Below are 20522 nucleotides of genomic sequence, written 5' to 3'. Positions count from 1 at the left end.
TGTCTCTGAGTCTGCTTTCTGAAGATTCCTAGGACATACCATAAAGAAAACGTAAGTTTGCCATGGCTTTGGGCACAAGTGGAATATAAATCTTACACTGGGCATTGAAAGATCTAGTTCAAGTCTCAGATCAGCCACAGAGAGGCAGTGTGGTCTTGAACAAGCATCTTGTTGTTTATGAATCTCAAATATCTGTAAGACAAGAACAATTCCTCCCCATCTATCTCACAGAGTTGTTGTCATGAGGACTTCAGATGAGATAATATGTGTCTGGGGAAAGCACTCTATAGAGTGCAAGACATTAAATATTTTATTACTAGTCAGTAGATTCTAGAGTTTGTTTTGTATTTTGTTGTTGTTGTTGTTGTTGTTTCTTTGCCTGCTTCTTAAATCCATTCTTCTCAGCATTAAACCGTTCAGATCACTCTAGCAAAATACTACTCTGGGTTAGTCTCATATTTGGCTGAGAATGTGAGTCCTAAAGGCTCATAAGGAGTTGTCAAAAATCAAAAAGACCTACCTATCTTTGTCTTCCTCTTTTTCTGGAAGAGAAATAGTCTCAGACTAGTGTAATAATTCACTTACTAGTAAATTTCTATGAGAGAAAAATTAAGAGATATAATAAGAGCCTCTACACCTACAGTAACCTTCAGAGACCTTTGAGCTCCTCATTTAAATTTGCTTAAAAAAAAAAAAATTCCTGGCTCACGCCTGTAATCCCAGCACTTTGGGAGGCCGAGACAGGCAGATCACGAGGTCAGGAGATTGAAACCATCCTGGCTAACACGTTGAAACCCCATCTCTACTAAAAGTACAAAAAATTAGCCAGGCATGGTGGCGGGCGCCTATAGTCCCAGCTAGTGGGGAGGCTGAGGCAGGAGAATGGCGTGAACCCCGGAGGCGGAGCTTGCAGTGAACCGACATTGTGCCACTGCACTCCAGCTTGGGCGACAGAGTGAGACTCTATCTGAAAAAAAACAAAATAAAATAAAAACAGATTCTTTTCTGCCTGATTTTCTGAGGGCAAAAAAAAAAAAAAAAAGAATTAAAAAATACATTATTAATCAAAAATCACAACTAAATTTCAGTTGTCCTTCAACAATTCTTTGAGTTCAGAAACAGGCAGCTCTTCTCTTTCCCTCTCTGTTCATCTCTCTTCTCTGTTTTCCTTAGGATCTTGCAATTTTTTTTTAAGGTTTTCTCCCCTTGAAGTTCCTGGCCTCCAAAATTCTTTATCCTGAAGCCATCCTCACAGGATTAACAAAAATTCTGGAAAGACATATAATTAACCATTGATTAAGCTGCACTTTGGCCCACTTCCTTGTAATTGAAAGTCAGGTAGCACTAGATACTGATCATTTGCATTCCCATTTTTCTGATGGATAGGCTTTCTGACTTTAGAATCTGTTTAAGAATTAATTTGTATGCCCATTGTTCTTATAGATAGGATCTCTGACATTAGAATCATAAGGCTTTCGTTTAGGAGTTGCTTAAGAGGTTTTTTTCCAAATCCCCAATTCCAGTGACCCTCCACATAGGAACTGAATCTGCATGATAATGCAGTTTCTTCATCTCCCTGTCCCATGACGTCACTGTGCACTCTTCAATGAATCAATGATCTCCAAATTTCAGCCCACCCCTAAACCCTTAAAAACCTTTGCCCTAAACTCCTCACAGAGATATGGATTTGAGGTTTTAAGTGACCCTAAGATTAACCCTCTTTCTCCACTGCAACTTGGTGTCTTGGAGTACTGACTTGCCATGAACATCAGGCAATGGACCTATTATGGTTGAAATTCTACCTTGGTCCTGCTTGATCCAGTATCATTATTTTGCCTTCACCACCCAACCCAGGATGTATACTTCTTTCCCACCCATACCGCACCCCAATAGTTGATGGATTCTCCTGCTATCAGTATTTAAAGGCTAATTTAGCTAATTCAGAGGTCAACTGGTATTACAGAAAGAAGCTGGGTGGAGACAGGCTGCTTTCAGATAATATATAACATGTGCATGTTAATAATAACCTTCTAAAGGCAAATAGTCTGTGGGAACCATTTCTCCATCAGTGTAATGGTGGAGATTTTGGACTTGACAGTTGAGGGGGCCCAGACTCCAGCTGGTTGTGGGAGCAGAGATAACTGCTAGAAAGGCCACTTTCACCCTGAGGAGGTCCCTCCCCAGCCCTAATCATTTGAAATGGACGTCTTCACCTGCTAGTTTCCTTCCTGCCAAGTTCTGGGAATGTTGATGCTATCTTGCCAAAAGCCTTTCAGGTCTCCTTAATTCTCATTGGTCTAGTCATATACTTGGCTTTAGAACAAAGAGGATTTCAGTGCCTGTCAATGATGATCTCCTGTGATCTAGCAGTTCTGAAAGATGAACTTGCCAAAATGAGAAAATTAAAAGAGAAGTGCCCTATGTAGGAGAAAAATTATGCATTAAAGTGCTAAGTACCACCCAAGAGATAAGTAGTAAGCATAAGTACTCAAAGACACTTACAGTATCTTAACTTTCACATAGAAAAAAAAAATTGTGCAGCTTTTAAACTCCCTCAGTTTTGCATTTTCCGAGGTAGAAGCTGTGTGAAAAGAGTGATATTGCCTATGGTGTTCGGAAGCTGACTGGCAGTGACATTAGGCAGCAGTCTCCTGTGAGAAGCACAGCTCCCACTCAGACAGGGTGAAGAATGGCAGAGAAAGGCTCCAGGAAGTGAGGCAGGACATATGGAGATGCTATAAAGGTTAAGTGGGAAAGCACCACTGAGAAGTTCAAATACTACTACAAGCAACACAGGCTTACCAGCTCATTTATTGGGTGTGTTGGCATGTGCACACTGAGAGCTCCCAGGGCTCCTGCAGCATAAAAATCAGTATAGGCAAGAATCCCCTTCCTCCCTCTTTTTCTGTTCTTATAAATTGGAAAATATAAGGCCCATATCATTCTGTTGTTCCCAAAAAGTCCTAACTATCCAAAATGATTAAAAGCAAAGAGTCATTCACTCATTCAGTGAAATGAATAGAGAAGAAAATGAAAGGATGGGGATTGGGGAGACAGATTTAACCAATTTTCACATATTCCAGAATGATCTTTATGCCTGCCCCTCATGTAGATGTAATATGTGAACACGGCTGAAAGAGATATTTTTATTTCCCATTAACATATGTATGGAGCTCTGCTTCACATGATTAATGTACATGTATATGTCTGAAATCAGTCAAATGAGTTATAATGAAACTTCATTCCCAAAGGGCTTGTTCATTGAGTTATTAATGTATAAAGAAAACAATGTTAAAATGCAAGCCTTAGGAAAATAAAAACAATAGCTTGAGTTTTTGCAAGATCGGCATGCTATTCACTTTTGCTCAGTAGTACTGGTTTCTCAAAATTAATAATCATCAATTGCAAGAAAGAAATAATTCAAGTTTTTTAAAAGTCTTGACTAATGACTCAATTTTTACAAAGCAGAGAATAAGTTGTATGGTTTTTAATAATCTTTTAGACTTAGCATCTGAGTATTTTTTCAATTAAGAAACAACATTTTCAAGGAAAATTCAACTGTGTCAGTAACTCCTAATGACTACTATACAATTAAACCAGATTAATGATTTGGTCTCTCTTTTCTAATAAATGACTTAGAAAAGTTTAATTTCCTAGAATGTCACGTAAGACTATTTCCATGTATTTTTCTATTAATCAAACATTGAAAATCCAAATGTATGAGTGCATAGATAGCTGATGTTAAATTGGTTTTAAAATGAAGTACATTATTTCTCTGGTCCAAAAGCTATTACTGAATTCTACAGAGACGTCTGTGATTGTGTTTGTAAGCATAACTATAATGGTTTCTGAAATATGATTTAAAAATCAATATCTAAAAGAATTTTAAATGCATACTTGGACATTATTCATCCTAGAGTTTGTAGAAAAATCAAAGGCATACTCTTTCAAAATCAAAATTATATTTTCAATTCTGTCTGCATGATTTGATTGCATAGGAATAATACTTAGATTTAACCAATTTAGAGGAAGAACTAGATAATGAAAGAATATTAAACTTGAGTAGCTTAGCCTTCATCTTCTATAGCTAGAACTTGGTGTCTTAGCAATATAAGTCTACCAGAAATATTGACTAACAAAGAAATTATTATAGTAAAAATGAACTATAAGTTTATTTTAACTTAATGTGCCTGAAGAAATACAGGAAAAAGAACTATTATGAATGAGTTCAATATTGTTGTTCCCTAATTATATAATACTTAGCTCATTTTGCCAAGGTATGTTTGCAGAAACAGAATGATGACTTAATATTGTACAGATTAAATCCATGAAGAACAATTGCTAAATAATAAAGCAAAAAATAAATATAAAAATTTTTTGTTGGCTGGGCGCAGTGGCTCACGCCTGTAATCTCAGCACTTTGCGGGGCTGAGGTGGGCAGATCACAAGGTCAGGAGTTCGAGACCAGCCTGGCCAAGATGGTGAAACTCCATCTCTACTAAAAATATAAAAATTAGCCGGGTGTGGTGGCGGGTGCCTGTAATGCTAGCTACTCGGGAGGCTGAGGCAGGAGAATTGCTTGAACCAGGGAGGCGGAGGTTGCAGTGAGCCGAGATTGCGCCACTGCACTCTAGCCTGGGTGACAGCAAGACTCCGCCTTGAAAAAAAAATTTTTGTTGTTGTTTTAAAGTCCCTAGGAATTTTAGAATACATCCTAAATGAACAGCTATAAATATATTTTGCTTTAGATAAGGTTTTTCATGTTTCTTTTTAGGAAAATTATTTTTTGAAAAAATAATTTATAATTATACATTACTTTAAGATTTTTAATTCATGCTCTGATATATAAGTAGATTATGACTAAATGAATTGACACATTAATCTGGTCCATGACATATCAGGCTATAGTTGATTCACCACTCATTACAGTTTCATCTTTAGTCTACGGTCAAATCTAAACCCAACTTTCTTCAGAGGGAAGAAGTATTGAGAATTGTATTTTTATATATTTATAATACTTAAATGTTTAACATTTCTAAATTTCATTGAAATGATAAATTTTGTTGATTCTCTGGCACTTCAGAACTTACAATTTAATATTTTTAGGCATATTCTTGAAAATTATTTATAATTTGTTGTGCTTTAGTTTAGTTTTTATTTTATTTTTGTTTATTTTTTTGAGATGCAGCCTTGCTCTGTCACCCCGGTGGCACAGGCTGGAGTACAGAGGCTCCATCTCAACTTACTACAACCTCCACCCCCCAGGTTCAAGCAATTCTCATGTCTCAGCCTCCCGAGTAGCTGGAATTACAGGCATGCACCACCACATCCAGCTGATTTTTGTATTTCTAGTAGAGACAGGGTTTCACCATGTTGGCAACTCGGGTTTCAAACTCCTGACCTCAAGTGATCCGCCTGCCTCGGCCTCACTAAGTGCTAGGATTATAGGCGTGAGCCACCATGCCTGGCCTGTTTTGTTTTTAGAAACAAGGCTCCACTTTGTGGCTCAGGTTGAAGTGTAGTGGTGCAATCATAGTTCACTGCAGCCTCAAACACCTGGGCTCAAGCAATCTTCCCTCCTGCGCCTCCCAAGTAGCTGGGACTACAGGTGTGTGCCACCATGCCTGGCTAATTTTTTTTTTTTTTTTTTGGTAGAGACGGGGTCTCATTATGTTGCCAAGGCTTGTCTCAAACTCCTGGCCCAGGGCTCTGGGATTACAGGTGCTAGCCACTGTGCCTGACCTATTGTGGTTTTAGTAGGCATTTTTTCATGATCTCATAAGAACTTCATATAGAACTTCATAAGTGTTGATTAGAAAAGGCAATTACAGAAATACATCATTTAGAAATATATAGTGCACAGAAAAAAATGAAATACATAAATATATCACAAGGAATGTACAAGGTCTCATATCTGTATGCAAACTTGAAGCATAGGGAACTACCTCCTTAGAGTAACTTTCCAAGAACTGTGAAGCCACTGCCAGACCACCACTGGCCCACTGGGCAGCAAAGGAGGGGCTGTGTGCAAGAGAGAAGCCAAGGACAATTCAGCCCAATGATGCTAAGAAGACCTGGACACACTTAACTACAAACTTTCAACCACTAAATCCCAACCGAGACGGGAATGCTCCCTCTTCTTGGCTGTCTATACCCCTCAAGCTGCATTTTATCCATCTGCCTTCAAAATGGCTGTTGAGGCCAGGTGCGGTGGCTCACTCCTGTAATCCCAGCACTTTGGGAGGCCAAGGTGGGCAAATCACCCGATGTCAGGAGTTTGAGACCAGCCTGGCCAATATGGCAAAACCCCATATCTAACTAAAAATACAAAAATTAGCCGGGCGTGGTGGTGGGCGCCTGTAATCCCAGCTACTCAGGAGACTGAGGCTGGAGAATGGCTTGAACTGAGGAGGCAGAGGTTGCAGTGAGCTGAGACGGTGCCACTGCACTCCAGCCTGGGCGACAAGAGCAAAATTCCATCTCAAAAAAATAAAAATAAAAATAATGCTGTTGGCTGGGCGTGGTGGCTCACACCTGTAATCCCAGGATTTTGGGAGGCCGAGGCGGGTGGATCACGAGATCAGGAGATCGAGACCATCCTGGCTAACACAGTGAAACCACATCTCTACTAAAAAATACAAAAAATTAGCCAGGCGTGGTGGTGGGCGCCTGCAGTTTCAGCTACTCAGGAGGCTGAGGCAGGAGAATGGCATGAACCTGGGAGGCAGAGCTTGCAGTGAACCGAGATTGTGCCACTGCACTCCAGTCTGAGTGACAGAGTGAGACTCCATTTCTAAATAAATAAATAAATAAGGCTGTTGAGTTAACCTGATTTCAGATCAATAAATTGTTAAGAAAGAAACATGCTGTTAGAGGTTTTTACACTGTGCGCACATATAGGGACAATGCTGCACTGATTTTCATCTCCACAGGCCTTTCCCTTGGGGCCAATTCCCTCATGAGCCCTCTAGGCTGCCTAGCCAACAAGTATACATGTAATTTTTCTCAGCAGAGCTCCAGAGTTTGGTCTATCTATTTTTAATGTTCCTGAGGATTAATTTATGACAGCTCTTGAAATTCAATGAGTCCCAGCTCTGAATCATGTTGAGGGCCGTGGGTGCAGAACACAACGCTTCAGGAACCTACCTAGAGCTGGAAATGCTACAGTTGTGTTTTAGAATATAGCATATACATGGTTCTTTTGGCAGTCACATGTCTTTTAATCTAATGAAAGCAGAAAAGTGCTAGCTGGAAATAACTGAATCTGCAAAGCTAGCTAAGATGATTCAAATCTGACAGAAACACTTCACCATGACCCCAAGCCTGTCCTGAGACAGCTTTGCATTTTATTGAATTAATCATTAATGTTGCAGCACCTCTAGTTTTATTCCATCATTAGAATGACATCACTTGGAAGAAGTAAAGAAGTTGCTATCAGATTAAGTGGACCAAGACAATCAATTGAAGTTTCTTAAAGGTGAAAAGATGGCAAAAATTCTTGTCCTTAGCTTGCTTACAAGATTTCCATTTGCCCACATACATACTATATATTATTTTCAATACCCCCCACGCCCATCACTTTTCATATTCTCTACAGCAGGTTCTGTATTTTCATGGCAAATAAACTCACAGTTGTTCCACAAACTCGAATTTCCAGGAAAATCATATAAAACAGTAATAGAAAAAGGATAAAAAATTTATATCTTTTCAAATCATTCTTCTTACTTTGTATCTTCTAAAAAAGAGAAACATTTATCCATTCATTTATCCTCATATTGAAAGGGGGAGTAAGATGTGCTCCCTTTTGCAAGGAGCTCATAATTTACGAAAGCGGTTTTTAAAATGTGGGTTAGTAATCTCTTTTGGATTTCAATGAGAACCAAAACGCTTACTGGGAAAATGAACATACCCATATAAAACTTTGAATATAAATGTTTAGGGAGTTGATAACCACCTGTGGCCCATCTATACAGCCCATGTTATGAACTGAATGTTTATGTCCCCCTAAAATTTATATGTTGAAGTTCTCACCCCCAATGCGATGGTATTTGGAGATGAGGGTTTTGGGAGGCAATTAGGGTTAGAGCAGATCATGAGGTTAGGCCTACATATCAACAGTGCTTGAAACCACAAAAAGAGAAATGACCAGATAATATATTTTTCCTGTTGAAAGAACACTACCACCTCCTTGCCAAAGGAATCAAACCTGAGTCTGATCAAGTACTTGAATCCAGTTATGAATTTGCAGGCAATAATGAGGACAGAGATAATTGTTAAACTGAACAATGAGTCTTATGCAGTCAACAACTGTGGGAAACTCTATTGGTCAAAAAGTGCTAGTTTTGCAATAGAAAAATTGTAAAGAAAGTAAAGGAATAGGAAAGGAATCTGTAGGCCAGGTGTGGTGGCTCACACCTGTAATCCCAGCACTTTGGGAGGCTGAAGCGGGCAGATCGTGAGGTCAGGAAATCGAGACCATCCTGGCTAACATGGTGAAACCCCGTCTCTACTAAAAATAGAAGAAATTAGCTGGGCATGGTGGCACGTGCCTACAGTCCCAGCTACTCGAGAGGCTGAGGCAGGAGAATCGCCTGAACCCGGGAGGCAGAGGTTGCAGTGAGTTGAGATCGTGCCACTGCACTCCAGCCTGGACAACAGAGCGAGACTCTGTCTCAAAAAAAAAAAAAAGAAAAGAATAAGAATCTGTAGACTAAAAAAGACATATCAAATTATAAAATGGGGAATATTCAGTGATAATATCTAAGGATGAAAATTTGTTTAGGTGATAGTACTATAAATAAGTGTGAGGAAGTAATTATTAGAAGTCAGGCTAGTGGTTACTTAAGGCAGATATGAGGGAGCTGTGATTGCAACAGTGGGGGCTGGAAATGTTCCATTTCTTGATTAGTTGGCTGAGTGGTAGCTACAAGAATATTCTCTTATGTGATTTATTAAGCTACACATTTGTTTTGTATGTTTTTCTTTACCTTGTGAATTTGACTTTTGGTTTCTTTTGTTTTTTGAGAGAGGGTCTCACTCTGGTTATTGGCTGGTCACAATCATAGCTCATTGCAGCCCCAAACTCCTGGGTTCAAGCAATCCTCCCACCTCAGCCTCCTGAGTAGCTGGGACTACAAGCACACACCACCATGCCCAGCTAATTTTAAAAAATATTTGTGGAGACGTAGCATCACTATATAGACCAGGCTGATGATCTTGAACTCCTGGCCTCAAGCAATGCTCTCACCTTGATCTCGAAGCACTAAAATTACAGGCCTGAGCCACCACTGCCCAGCCTGAGGTTGATTTTTTAATTCAAGGGCAAGACTTGCACTTACCCCCACTAAATTATATTCATCTCCTGTCTCTGGATTCTTAAGATGCCTTTGGATTCTCATGCTACCCAACATGATTGTTATTCTTCTTGGCTTAATGCTATCCACAAATTCAGGGGCAAAGTATCTTCACCAAAACAACGAATTAAAAAAAGAAGTTGACAACCCAAATTCTAGATCTTGATTTGGGTGGTGCTTGCACAGGTGTATATATTCATCAAAACTCACAAACTCTACACTGAAAATAGGTCCATGCCTCCCTCATGTTTGCTGGTTTGATTTGCTTTCCTTTCCTGACAGCAGGAGTCATTCATTGTGACTCATCCACAATCATGCAAACAATCAGCTGAAGATGAGGGAACCACTTGTTGGAAGGAACCTAAGGCTCTGCATGACCATTTGGGGTACAGCTACTTACTGACTGGGAATGTTTACCTACAGCTTTTAGGTGAGAGAAAAACAAACTTCTTTCATTTTTAAGCCACAATATTGTCAGGGGTATTTGGAACAGCAGCATAGTCTATTACTCTAATAACTCAATTGCCTTCAGGAGCCAAGCAAGGAACAGAAATATACAAAGAGGCCAGGTGCGGTGGCTCATGCCTGTAATCCCAGCACTTTAGGAGGCCGAGGCAGGCAGATCACTTGAGGTCAGGAGTTCAAGACCAGCCTGGCCAACGTAGTGAAACTCTCATCTCTACTAATACAAAATTAGGTAGGCGTGGTGGCACTAGCCTGTAATCCCAGCTACTTCGGAGGCTGAGGTGGGAGAATCACTTGAACCCAGGAGGCAGAGGTTGCAGTGAGCCGAGATCATGCCACCACACTCCAGCCTGGGCAACAGAGTGAGACTGTCTCAAAAAAAAAAAAAGAAATATATAAAGAGGGCCAGGTGTGGTGGCTCACACCTGTAATCCCATATCCCAGCACTTCGGGAGGCCAAACCAGGTGGATCACTTGAGGTTAGGAGTTCAAGAGCAGACTGGCCAACATGGTGAAACCCGGTCTCTATGGAGAATCACTTGAACCTGGGCGGCAGAGGTTGCAGTGAGCCGAGATCATGCCACTGCACTCCAGCCTGGGCAACACAGTGAGACTTTGTCTCAAAATCAATCAATAAATAAAGTAACAAAGAGGCAGGAGTAAGACACTGAGAACTGTGGTGAGTTAGTACATACTGTCCTAAAAGCACTCAAAAAACTGTAATTTTTTTAAGCATTCTGTACTGAAAACAAAATGCAGAGTCAAATTCTACCTGATGGCTATAGTTTGCAAACCTAGGTTAATCAGGACAACTGGAGTAAGATTATTCTTCCAGCTACAAATTCATGTAATTTTCTTGTACGCATTTCTTCTCTTTGTATAGAAGTACGTCATAAGAGACCTAAGCAAATGACTTATTAAAGTACACGTTTTCTTGATTAGGATATAACCTAAGCTGCTATCACATGGAGACTTAAAAATGCAGTGGCTCAGATAAAATGCAGGCCTATTTCTCTTTAACATACAACATGTTGGGGGAGATAGGTGTTTTTTCTTCATGTGGCCATCCAGGGACTCGGGGACCCTTTAAGCTGTTGCTCCACCGTCCCCTGGGTATTGTTCTGACTACTTGGTTGATGTTCTCTCACCACTTTCAGACTGCAGAACAAGGAAGGAGAAAGTGGAGGGGAGCAATCCAGGGACCAGACTGATGGCTCCTTCTTACACCCCATTAGCCAGAACCTAGTCATGTGGCCGCACCCAGCCACAGTGGAGTGCAGAAAGTGGAGTCTCTATATAAGCCATCATGCTCCCAATTAAAACTCAGTGGGTGCTTTTAATAAAAAGATGGGGAGAATGTTTATTGGGGAACAATTAGCAGTCTCTGCCACATATTCACTAGTCTAATAAGTTTCTGGATGATCTGACGATATATTCTTCAACAATCTGCTGGATTCTTGTTCTTCACTTTTTATTAGGAGCAAACTTTGAATAACCCATTCTAGACCCTCACTCAGAATCATTGTCAGGTTCATCAGTCTTACTTTGCAGAAATGAATGCTTTTTGCTTTAGAAAACTGGGGTTCACTTTTATTTTTTCCTATCTCCCTAGAGCACTCACCCCTCAGGATTCTTCAGAGATCAATACCTTGGTGACTTCCGTCTCAACCACTCCTGGTGCCATGGAATATCATTCTTACAGGTCATGCGACAGAAAAATAAAAAAGTAAAGGAAAGAAATGAAACTATTCCAACTAGTCTAGTGAATAGGCAAAAACTAAGAGTGTTAGGAAATTTAAAAGGGTAATTAAAAAAAATTATTTTTTTTTGAGATGGAGTTTTGCTCTTGTTGCCCAAGCTGGAGTGCAATGGCATGATCTGAGCTCACTGCAACCTCCACCTCCCTGGTTCAAACGATTCTTCTGCCTCAGCCTCCCAAGCTGGGATTACAGGCACCTGCCACCACACCCGGCTAATTTTTGTATTTTTAGTAGAGATGGGGGTTTCACCATATTGGCCAGGCTGGTCTCGAACTCCTGAGCTCAGGTGATCCACCTATTTGGGCCTCCCAAAGTGCTGAGATTACAGGCGTGAGCTACCACGCCTGGCCAAAATTCATTTTTGAGAGTTTAGCTACATCAAGACAAGGCTTCAAGTCATTTATTAAACAATGGATCATGATTTTTATGTCAATCTTCTTTACACACATGCATCCATAGGGTTTTGTTTTATTTTATTTTACCATCACTCAAGCTAACTAGAATTGCGAACATCAGCTTCTCTGAATAATCACTATGAAATCTTCCAAAAGAAAGGCAAGGGCTATAATCCTAGTCTAAATTTTTGGCAGTCCTCCCAATTAAGTGTCAAAACAATCACTGCCTTCGGGATAATGATTCTTTATTTTACTGAAGAGCCTTTTTAGTGGTTGATTCTGAATAATTATATATCATGCTTGACTTTCCTTGCATATAATATGAATTTTTTTTTATTCTCTATGGTAACTGCTAAAATATTTCAAGCTGATTTCTTTTCTCTCTTAAGTACATATCTAGTTTTCTGGGGCAGGAGGAATCCGGAAATATACAAAGGCAGAGTTAGTACAGGAAGTTTAGGTTAAAAGAAACATACACAGTCATCCTTCAGTACATGCAGGGGATTGATTCCAGGACTCCCATGTATACCTGTGCATACTTTGTGGAAGGTAGATACGGAAAGTCAGCCCTCAGTATATGTGGGCTTAGCATCCCATGAATTCTGTATTTTTCAACATGTTTGGTTGAAAAAAATCTGTGCATATGTGGACACCTGCAGTTCAAACCCACCTTGTTCCAGGGTCAACTGTATTTCAAGCTTCATCTCTCAAAATCCCCTCCACATTTCAACCACATTGAGTCCATTTGCTTTTTCCTGAAACACATATACATTGTTACACCCTGTGACTTTCATGGTGCCCTTTATTCAACAGGGAATGTCTGTCTTCCCCTTTCATTCTCAGACTATTGATCCTCATTCATCCTTTATTGTCAGCTCCAAATCCACCTCCAGCACGACGTTTTCCCTACTCATCCACAACATAATCAAGTGTTTCTGTTTCAGCTAGCAAATAGCTGCCCATTAACTTTTCAAAGAGAGTGTATGCAAGTGAAATTTTTTTATTTTTAAAAAACTTCATAGTTTTTACATTTATACTACACCCAAAATTATTCTTTTTCATCAGACTACCACTTCTGTGGTCGCTATCTACTGGTATCATTCCTTTCCTGAAATTTAGCCATAAGGTAAATCGATTGTCCTAGAATAGCAAGAAACCCCAGGCTAGCCGATTGAAAATACCAGGGTCTAGCAGACAGCTCAGCAGGAGAGCATTTCGGTTCCTCTCCAGTCCTATCCTTGATTGGCTTTGCACCCATAGAAACAGGTCCCATAAGCATCCTAAGGGACATTAGATCACTGTCTCTGTGACTCTGCCCAGCCACCTGGGAAAGGAGGAAGCCTTCTAGAGAAGTCTGCAAAGCCATGGCTAGGGGGTAGAGTTGATGGATGACAACCAGCTAAGCTGACCTAGCAACACACTTTCTACTTCTCCGGGACTGTTTTCCCCATGCTATCATATATGACCCAATTAGGTCTGTGCTTTTGCTCAAATTATTTGCTTCTCAATGTATTTAGAAAATTATAATGTTCATTTGCTTTTGCTTCTATCAGTAAAGAATACTTACTCATTTAGAGCTCTATTTGGTTGGTGCTGATCATATTTGATAACATTCACAAAATGACTTGTTTATATTCATTTTCTCATTTCTTCCAACCCATAATAACTCCTTGGGGAGGGACAACATCTGCTCCTTCGAGATGAATAGCTTCAGCCTTCCGGATGGTTTCTCCAGGCTTCAGACTCCAGGGAGATCAGCACTCCCCAGTTCTTTTGGATTCCCCAGATTTCTGCACAGAAGTTTATGGAAAACAGAATTGTAATGCTGAGGTGTTGATTAGCTATCAGAAACCTGTGAAAGAGAAAAAAAATGAGCCTAAGATATTGAAAAAGAAAAAGAAACAAGGAAGATTTACAAAAGATTTCAAAGACCTTTAAAATCAATAGTAAATTACCTCCTCAGGGATTAAAAATTCTATAATGAATATTAAATTTTTTCTGCTCCCAAGTGTTTAGTGTCTTTACTGTTAAAATATTAATATTGTGTTTTCCTGGAATGAGACTAACTTTTAAATTCCAGGCATTTAGATTTAGAATTCAATACACAGCTTATTAAAGTGTGGGAAGTATTAATGTAATTCTCTAATGTTCTTATAACTATGTCCCAAAGCCCTAGAGCACATATGCTATATGGGCCAATAAATATCCAAATTTCATAATGCATGTCATCACCATAGGCAATTAGAATAAAAAAAAATGATTCCCTTTCTGATGCTAACATGACATTGGACATTTAACAAACATTCATTGAGGGCCTACTGAGAATGGAAAGAAGGTAGGGAGGGGGGTAAGGATAGGGATGAGAATGCAAGTAAGGGGAGCAGAAGCAAGGAAATGACCAAAACACGGTACAGGTTGAGTACCCCTTATCTGAAATGCTTGGGACAAAACGTGTTCAGGGTTTTGGATTTCTTCGGATTTCAGAGTATTTGCGTATACATGAGATATCTTGGGGATGGGACCCAAATATAAACACAAAATTTGTTTATGTTTCATATTAGACCTATACACACAGCCTGAAAGTAATTTTGTACAATTTTTTTTTTTTTTTTTTGAGACTGAGTCTTGCTCTGTCGCCCAGGCTGGAGTGCAGTGGCACAGTCTCGACTCACCGCAATCTCCACCTCCTGGGTTCCAGCGACTTTCGTGCCTCGGCCTCCTGAGTAGCTGAGACTACCGGTGCGTGCCACCATATCCGGCTAGTTTTTTTATTTTTAAAAGAGGCGAGATTTCACCATGTTGGCAAGGCTGGTCTCGAAATCCTGGCCTCAAGTGATCCGCCCGCCTCAGCCTCCCAAAGTGCTGGGATTACAGGCGTGAACCACTGCATCCAGCCAATTTTTGTACACTATTTTTAGGAATTTTGTGCATAAAACAAAGTTTGTGTACATTGAACCATCAGAAAGTAAAGCTGTCACTATCTCAGCCACCATGGACAGTCTGTGGTTGTTTGGGATTACCATCATTCCTGACTTTTAATTTATATGCTACTGATAAGCAATCATTTTCTTACACTTATTCACACATAAGTACTTAACAGAAAAAAATTTACCATTATTACAGTTAGAAAAAATGTGTTCAGTGTAACCACGCAGCACAGGAGCATCATCAGAATACCTGTATCAGCTGTTAAACCAGCAGCAACAGACCTGGTGTGGTGGCTTGTGCCTGTAATCTCAGCACTTTGGGAGGCCGAGGCAGGTGGACCACTTGAGATCAGGAGTTTGAGACTCACCTGGCCAACTTGGTGAAACCCCATCTCTACTAAAAATACAAACATTAGCTGGGCATGGTAGCATGCTCCTGTAATCCCAGCTATTCAGAAGGCTGAGGCAGGAGAATAGCTTGAACCTGGAAGGGAAGGCAGAGGTTGGCTGCAGTGAGCCAAGATTGTGCCACTGCACTCCAGCCTGGTGACAGAGCAAGACCCTGTCTCAAACAAAAAAGAAAAGAAAAAAAAAGCAACAACAGATAACAGTAGGCTTTTGGTCTCCACATATGATGCTGTATTTTGATTTAAAGGTTACTAAACATTATATTTTACTTTTTTAAATGAGAAGAAACATCAGAAGTAGTTGAGGGACAAGGAAGTGGGTCTTCTAGGGATAAGGAGATATTTGGCTGGGTGGCTTTTTTTTTTTTTTTTTTTGAGACGGAGTCTTCCTCTGTCGCCTAGGCTGGAGTACAGTGGCGTGATCTCGGCTGACTGCAACATCCACCTCCTGGGTTCAAGCAATTGTCCTGCCTCAGCCTCCCGAGTAGCTGGGATTACAGGCACCCGCCACCATGCCCAGCTAATTTTTGTATTTTCAGTAGAGACACGGTTTCACCTTGTTGGCCAGGATGGTACTGATCTCTTGACCTCGTGATCTGCCCGCCTTGGCCTCCCAAAGTACTAGGATTACAGGCGTGAGCCACCACGCCCAGCCTCTGCTGGGTGGCTTTTTAAAATGTTTCCTCCGGAGTCATCTGCCTCATTAGCATTGGTTTTTGTCCTAGAAGTCTCTCTTTGATGTTATAACTGGCATGATTTCTTGCTTTGTTATGAGTGCACCCTCCTCTAGTCCTTCAACAAATAAGCCCATCACACATTTTCACCATGTCATCTAGAGGCGTGAGCCACTGTGCCTGGCCCTGCGTCTTTAGTCACTGTGTTCCAAGCCTTGGAAACAGCATATACAGCATCATTCATGCCAAACTCCTTTTAAAAACCTTCTACACTCACGCCTCTGTTCAGTGCTGCTAGTATGCTTTCCAAGAAAGTGTTCTTATAATTACTCTTCATTTGATATTTGGTCACATAGCTGAATTAATGAAGTCACATTTTTGGGGAAAGTATATGGCATAAATGATATTTTTTATGAGAATTTCAGCAGGAGAATGAGCAGGACAGTGGTCAAGGAATAACAATATCTTGCAGTAGTCATTCAGCCCAGCTTTTCTGCAGTGAGCACTAACCAACCACTGGTACAAAATGTTTGTGATACTAGTCAGAAAAGACATCCCTGGCAATCCATGCCTTTTTGTTAGCATAATAATGGACTAGTAAGAAATTCATTTCTTGAAAACAGCCAAGGATGCAGGCTTTTGCCTATCACAGCAAGTTTACCCTTATGCGTGCTGTCTGCATTAGCACATCCCTGCAGTTATTCCATCCTTGGCATCCTTAATTCCTGTAGGGGCTGTCTCATCAGCTGCAGTCAGTGTCTTTCTGGGGCAATAATACTAAAGCAGTGATGTTTCATCAGCATTATAGACTTGTTCTGACGTCAGATTTTAATCAGCCACGACCTTGGCAAACTTGTCAATGAATTTCTCTGCTGGGGAGAATCGCTTGAACCTGGGAGACAGAGGTTTCACTGAGCCGAGATCTCACCATTGCACTCAAGCCTGGGTGACAAGGGCTAGACTCCCTCTCAAAAAATAAAAAATAAAAAATTTCTCTGCTGCCTCATGATCAGCAGATGCTTTATTACAACTAAAATCTTTAACAATTTAATGCTGTGTTTTTTTCTTAAATTTCTTCAGACTGTTGAATATCACAGTTCCCTTCAGTTTTCAGTTCATCATGAATAGTTCTTTTCTTGTTTCATGATCAGTATACCATTAAGTGGCATGTGTTCACTGCAAAGCTGACACATCCACTCTTTCAATACATGATCAAAATCTGCATTTTTAGCTTTATGCAATGTTTTCACATTTTTCATTAACTTCTATTCATCACTTTCAGCATAGAACCTCAACAGTGTATCCTTCTGATTCTTCAGGTCATATATGACGGTCATTCCTATCCCATTCTCTTCCGTAAGATGTTTCACATACTCTGTCCAGTTTCTCCAACAACTAAAATTTCTGTGCTATAGATGAACATAAATGCTTCCTCTATTTCTTATCATTGTTACCCACGGGGTAACTCCAGGCCCTTTTGACATTTTAAATAATATTTTTATACCATGGAGCAGAAAATAAGCAAACAAACAAACAAACAAAAAACACAGTGAGCAATGCACTTGACCCAATGTGGGGCATCGTGGGGAACCTGACATTGAAGAGTCCAGCCTGCACATGTGCCATTTTATTATCCTATGTGGGCATGCCTGCATAGGGAAATCTGTGTGTGCATGAAAAAAAAATCACAGCTGATGGGGGCTGCAGGGGTCTTCTTTCTAAGTAAACTGTGTGTTGTATACCTGTGTCTTGACTGTGACCCATCACATAGGGTCAGGAATGGAATCTTCCACGTATGCCATCAGGTCAGCACTCAAAAACATTCAGATTTTGGAGCATCTCAGATTTTGGATTTTTTGATTAGGAATGCTCAACCTGTACCTACGTTCAAAAGGTGTTTATAATCCCGTGAGGGATGGAAGGATGAATGGATGTAAAGGAAGGTGCCCTCAGTATGCTGACATTTGTATAGTGACAATAGAAATAGGCAGCCTCCTGTTTTTACATTGTAGAGTCACTTTTTATGAAACCTGGAATCCAGGGCTTTGTTGAACAGACTCAATTGAAGAGCTAAGACTAGTAGCTAAGTTTTTTTTCCTAGGGCTTGTAATGTTTCTAGCTCCCAATCAAAACACAGAAAGACTCCAAGTGAAAAAACAGGTTTCACTTGCTACTGCTTAGAGAGCTTTTTGAGCTCAAGAGTTCTTTGCACTTATAAGGAAGCTTTACAACTTGAAAGGTTGACAATATTGAGAATATAGGATCCAAGGTCAGTAGATGGAGTTTCATCCAACCTCCGTCACTTAGAAGACATAAAGCCTTGAGCATATCCCCTTCACCTCTCTGAGCTTCAAAGGAGGCAATGCACAAAAACCATTTATACATACCATAAAGGTAGAAACAAAAGTCAGTTGGTGTTACCATTGTTTGCTTATATGATGATGATTGAGACCATTCACCAAAATCACACACTACACCAGGGATAGAAATGACCCAGAAGGAATAGAAAATTTACTTCCTAATTAGCCTGTGCCTCTTTAACTGAGCTCTAGTCCACAGTTCTACTCTGTCCTGTAACTGTCCAGCTTCACTTCCTGTCACACCTCTCACACTCAGCCACTTTGGCCACTGCTGAAACATTACACATCCTTCAGCCCCTTTATGATTGTCTTAGCACCTTAAACCTACACTTCGTTTACCTCCCTAGAGTGACACCTTATTATATTATAAACTGTCCCCTCAGTAGACTGGCAACTCCTTGAAGACAGAGATCATGCATTATTTATCTTTGTACCCATGTCAGAGTAACTTGATAAACATGGATGTGGATTGCTGAATGAATGGATGGATGCTAGTACATAAGTCATAATTTCTGCCCACAAAGAAAGAATTGTGACGTACTCCAAAATACGTGCTTATGTGGATTTCCCCACACCACTATCACTCTGGATACTTTTTTTTTTTTTTTTGAAACAGTGTCTCTCTCTGTCACCCAGGCTACAGTGCAGTGGTACCATCATAGTTCACTGCAGCCTCAACCACCCGGGCTCAAGCGTTAATACAGTTTTATTTTATTTTATTTTCACGACGGAGTCTTGCTCTGTCACCCAGGCTGGAGTGCAGTGGCACAATCTCGGCTCACTGCAACCATCGCCTTCTGGGTTCAAGCAATTCTCCTGCCTCAGCCACGCGAGTAGCTGGGATTACAGGCACGCACCACCATGCCCGGCTAATTTTTGTATTTTTAGTAGAGACGGGGTTTCAGCATGTTGGCCAGGCTGGTCTCAAACTCCTGACCTCGTGATCCACCTGCCTCTGCCTCCCAAAGTGCTGGGATTATAGGCATGAGCCCCATGCCCAGCCAATACATTTTTAAATATCAGAATTATTGAGATACTATTCACATTCCATAAAGTTCAGCCCTTTAAAATGTACAATTCAGTGGTTTTCAGAATATTGAGTTGTGCATCCATTCCCACTATCAAATTGCAGAACATTCTCATCACCCTAGGAGAGTCCCATCCATTAGCCATCACTCCCCAGCCCCCTCACCCCAGCAACCACCCATCTACTTTCTATCTCTATATTTTTAATTGATTGCTTGCTATACAGTATACATAGCATTACATATGAGAATGCAACTCTTCTCTGGACAGAAAAGAAATAAACGCTGAGGCAGCTTTGATTTAGCATCGAAATACAGAATCAATCTGTAACCAGCTCTATGACCTCGGACAACTTGTTTAACTGGATTTAGTTTCTTCATAAGATAAAGAAGTCTAGAGGTGTGTAAGGACACCTTCAGGTTAAAGAACAAGCAAAAACAAAAAAGCCTTGGTGACAATTCCAGTGCTCCACCCTAGACAGCCTTTCCTGGGCTTCCGTGAGAAACAAATTTATACAAATAAGATTTCACACCACAGGTGCCGCGGCCACTGCCCTCCCCGCGCAGACCTCTAGAGATGTTTTCTCTTTTTCTTTTCTTTCTGGCCGTCTATTTATCTCTGGGCTGGCAAGGAGAGGGAGAACTGCAGCGCCCAGGAGCGGAGGCCGAACGCGCCGGTGCCCGGAGGAAGCCTCGCCCAGCGCGGACCGCACCCTCCCGCGACGCCCCCGGAGAGGCCGCCAGTCTCTGTGCCGCCGGCAGCGCGCGCCCCCGGCGTGGGAGGAGCGCGGCGAGCAGGGGCGGGGCCAGCGACTCCCGCAGCCAATCGGGGCGGCGGCGCGTCCTTGGGGGTCCGCGGCTCGCCGGGCGCGCACGGGGCGGGGCTTTGCTTGACCGTGGCGGTCGCCGGGCAGCCGAGCCCGGGCGCAGCGAGCGCAGCGCAGCGCGGGGAGCGCAGGCGGTGGCGGCACCAGGTCCCCGAGGCTCCAGAGCTTGACGCAGCGAAGTAGCCTCCGGCGGTGGCAACTACAGCGGCGGCGCCGGGGCGATGCTGTGGGTCTCGTTGGGCGCCAGTGTCCTGGCCTCTTCCTCAGGTACCCAGCCCCGCTCGCCCCTCGCCCCGGGGAACCGCAGCGCCCGGGAGGTAGCTTTGTGA

General features: G+C 41.4%; 1 protein-coding gene across 3 annotated transcripts in view; it reads left to right on the top strand.

Moving 5' to 3' along the window:
- Nucleotides 1-20241: 20241 nt before the first annotated feature.
- FRY (FRY microtubule binding protein) overlaps nt 20242-20522 on the top strand; it is a 458299-nt gene continuing 458018 nt past the window's right edge. For 2 of the 3 annotated variants that reach the window (XM_030818557.1, XM_030818559.1), the window contains exon 1: nt 20260-20460. In XM_030818557.1, the coding sequence (XP_030674417.1) occupies nt 20415-20460 (46 nt within the window). In that variant the 5' untranslated portion in view covers nt 20260-20414. Of the gene's footprint in view, nt 20461-20522 lie in introns of all 3 variants that reach the window. The other variant, XM_030818558.1, reaches the window with a different exon arrangement.

This window comes from Nomascus leucogenys, chromosome 9 (genome assembly GCF_006542625.1).
Source record: "Nomascus leucogenys isolate Asia chromosome 9, Asia_NLE_v1, whole genome shotgun sequence".
NCBI classification, from domain to species: domain Eukaryota; kingdom Metazoa; phylum Chordata; class Mammalia; order Primates; family Hylobatidae; genus Nomascus; species Nomascus leucogenys.
Note: the sequence above shows the minus strand (reverse complement) of the source record. Positions and strands in the feature narration are given on the sequence as shown.